At 40.4% G+C, this 3,549-nt stretch overlaps 1 protein-coding gene across 1 annotated transcript; it reads left to right on the top strand.

The window, feature by feature from the left end:
* The first annotated feature begins 2,663 nt into the window (after positions 1-2,663).
* On the top strand, positions 2,664-3,226 carry LOC104856793 (S-phase kinase-associated protein 1-like). The gene has a single exon (XM_033766882.1). The coding sequence runs from the start codon at positions 2,699-2,701 to the stop codon at positions 3,188-3,190; it is 492 nt and encodes a 163-aa protein (XP_033622773.1). The 5' UTR covers positions 2,664-2,698; the 3' UTR covers positions 3,191-3,226.
* Positions 3,227-3,549: the final 323 nt, after the last annotated feature.

The following is a 3,549-nucleotide window of genomic DNA, read 5'->3' as shown; positions in this document are numbered from 1 at the left end:
AAAAAGAGACAGCTGTTAGTGTGGCTCTCAGAGGAGGCAAGGACAGCATGTCCATAAAAACAGCCTGGAACCTTCAAGAACAGAGTCAAAGTTTTCCCTGGTTCTGAGATTGAATTCTTACTCTGAGCCAGAAATTCTGCTTATTTTAAGGCATATCTTTATTTGGTTGGTGTTAAAGGAGGAGAGGTTACTTTGACTCATATTATAGATGTTTTAGTCCTTGTGTCAGCTCCAAGGCAGGGTAGTAAGGTAGAGGAACATGTCAGAGGAGACCTGCTCCTGGCATAGCAGTTATAGTCCCTAGTAACTGATAAGTACCAATGGTTAACTAGTTGCAGACAACTAGTGATTGGTAATTAAATATTGGTAAGTAGCAATGGTTAACTAGTCATAGACTACTAGCCATTGGTAACTAGTAACTGGTATGTAGCAATGGTTAACTAGTTTTGGGCAGTGAGTAACTGGTAACTAGCTGTGGGAAACTAGTCATTGGTAACTAGTAACTGGCCAGTGGCAATGGTTAATAAGTTGCAGGCATCTAGTCACTGATAGCCAGTTGGAGACAACTAGTCAGCTAACTAGCTGTGAGCAACTAGCCACTGGTAACTATGGGTTAATGCATCATGGTAACCAGTAACTAGTAACATCTACCTAGTGTGGCAACTAACCATTGGTAGTTTTGGGCAACAAATCACAGGTAACTAGAGGGCAACTAGTTCTGATAACTAGCAACAGTTAACTAGTTCTGGGAAAATAGTAACTAGTGGGTATCTAGTCCTGGTAACATATCTAACAATAGATTAGTTGTGGACAACTAGTCATGGGCAAATTGGTTAGTGCATAACTAGTCCTCACAACTGCTAAGGTGTAGCAGTTAACTCCTTGTGAGCAACTAATCAATAGCTGTTGGCAGCTAGTCACTGGTAACTAGTGTTTAGTGTAACTCATTGGTAACTAGTAATGTAACTAGCACTGGTTAGTTGTGGGTAAGTAGTTGCTAACTAGTTTTAGGTAACTACTTTTGCATAAGTACTGATGGTTAAATGATTGGGGCAACCACATGTAACTATGGATAATGGATAACTGGTAACAAGTGGCTAACCAGTCCTTGGCAATTAGTAGGCAAATAGTTACAGGTTCCCAGCAATAGGTAACTAGTGGTAGCTGACTAGCTAACTAGTCATTGGTGACTAGTCATTGGTGACTAGTACCTAGTAAATAACAATGGTTAATTAGTTGTGGGCAACCAGTTGGTGAGTAGTAATTGATAACTAGTGGTGGTTAACTTAGTGACCAGTGACCGGTAAATAGTAATGGGTAACTAGTTGTGGGTAATTTAAATGGTAAAAGTGTTGCCAGCTACTCCTTGGACAGAGGACTATTAGAATATACAAAAGAACTACAAAAATTAGACCACCTAAGAAGACACAAGAAACAGGCAGCCAGGCTTTGTGGCACACGCCTGTAATCCCAGCACTTGGGAAGCTGAAGCAGGAGGATTGTGAGTTCGAGGCCAGCCTGGGCTAGCCTGAACTACATAATGAGACCCTGTTGAAGAAGAAAGAAGCAACAAGAAGAAAGAATCAAGAAAGTGGACAAAAGAAGAAGAAAAAAGACAAGACAAAGAAGATGATGTGAGCCCTGAGCGATGACGTATAATGGCACAGGGTAAACGTTCCCATTCCACAAGTGGGGTAGAGACAATGGGACCAAAGCAAGACTGAATCCAGAAGAGGAAACCATTAAATCCCGTAGTTCCCATGACCAGCACCTGAAGCAGGCTGAGTCGCATAACTTAAAAGATACAATGTGCTTCCTGCTTCCTGTTTGCCGTGCCACTAACAGCTCTCCTCCTCCACACACCTTTGCCTTGGACTGAAGTGTGAGTCAAAGTAAACCTCTTCTCTTCAGTTTTGGGTGTTGAGTACTGTGCCCCAGCAACACGAAAAGTGCTGACCTTACGGCTTTGTTCAGGACTGCGAGCTGAAATCTTTAGAGGGAGTCCACAGCACCCCAGACCCCAATAACAGTAGGGTGGATTGGGATCCTTATCCTTCAGAGCCTCCTTGAGCCTATCTGGGGATGTGAGCATCTTAATATATTTGCTTCCAGTGGTTTTGTTTTGTTTGTTTGTTTTTTCCTCTTAACAGAACTCTCTCTGCTGGATTTCTAAGACTGCTTTCTATAAAAAATTCAAGCACACAGAAAATTTAGAAATTATTTCAAATCCTTCCACCCAGATGAAAACATCATTCATATTGAGTGAACATAACTTCAGACATCTTGTTGAGCAGCAGAATATGGTTAAACAGTTGGGTGTGGAAAGAAAAGCTATGGGAAAAATGAATCTATGATATTTTAATTTAATCAAATTTAAAAGGAAAATAACTAAGAAATAGAAGAAACTAATAAACATCACATAAATATTTCTTCTTACAATAGATGACAGTTCTCCAAAGAGCCATGTAAAGAAGTAACAAATACTGGAGTTTTAGGCTCCTGCATTTAGATTGATCCATAGGTTGAAATGATAAACCTGAGCATTCTCATTTTTCCTTTCAGCTCTTTTCCTCAGAACTGGAGTTTTTAAAAATAATATATTTTTGAGTGGCCTTGTCCGCCGCTGTCGTTCCACTTCAGGTCTCGTCTACCTGCTCCCGGCTCAATCGGGCTCACCGTCCTCTGGAGACCAAGCACCATGCCTTCAATTAAGTTGCAGAGTTCTGTTGGGGTGATATTTGAAGTTCATGTTGAAACTGCCAAACAGTCTGTGACAATCAAGGCCATGTTGGAAGATTGGGGAATGGATGATGAAGGAGACGATGATCCAGTTCCTCTACCAAATGTTAATGCAGCAATATTAAAAAAGGTCATTCAGTGGTGCACCCACTACAAGGATGACCCTTCTCCTCCTGAGGATGATGAGAACAAAGAAAAGCGAACAGATGATATCCCTGTTTGGGACCAAGAATTCCTGAAAGTTGACCAAGGAACCCTTTTTGAACTTATTCTTGCAGCAAACTACCTAGACATCAAAGGTTTGCTTGATGTTACATGCAAGACTGTTGCCAATATCATCATGGGAAAAACTCCCGAGGAGATTCTGAAGACCTTCAATATCAAAAATGACTTCACTGAAGAGGAGGAAGCCCAGGTATGCAAAGAGAACCAGTGGTGTGAAGAGAAGTGAAAGGTTGTGCCGACACTGTAACACTATGAGGATTGTTCCAAATACTAGTTGCACTGCTCTGTTTATAACTGTTAATATTAGACAAAACAGTAGACAAATGCAGCAGCAAATCAATTGTACTAGCATAATATTGTTCTCATTGTATGTGTAGTTTCAGTACAGATTCCAAAGCAATGGCTGAATTTCTTCTAGTCTGAGCAAATAATCTGAATAAAATGGAACTGTGGGTTCTCTGTAGAAAGTTGACATTTTGAGCTTTTCCTCTTTTTGTAAAGTGATTTATGCCTAGTTTATTGTCCAGTTGACATTAGTGAGCTTTTAAAAGTTGGCATTGTAAATAAAACAACTTGCAAAACGTT

This window comes from Fukomys damarensis, unplaced genomic scaffold, assembly GCF_012274545.1.
Source record: "Fukomys damarensis isolate Sample0158 unplaced genomic scaffold, DMR_v1.0_HiC HiC_scaffold_21, whole genome shotgun sequence".
In the NCBI taxonomy this organism is placed as follows: Eukaryota; Metazoa; Chordata; class Mammalia; order Rodentia; family Bathyergidae; genus Fukomys; species Fukomys damarensis.
This window is presented reverse-complemented; position numbering and strand designations above follow the sequence as displayed.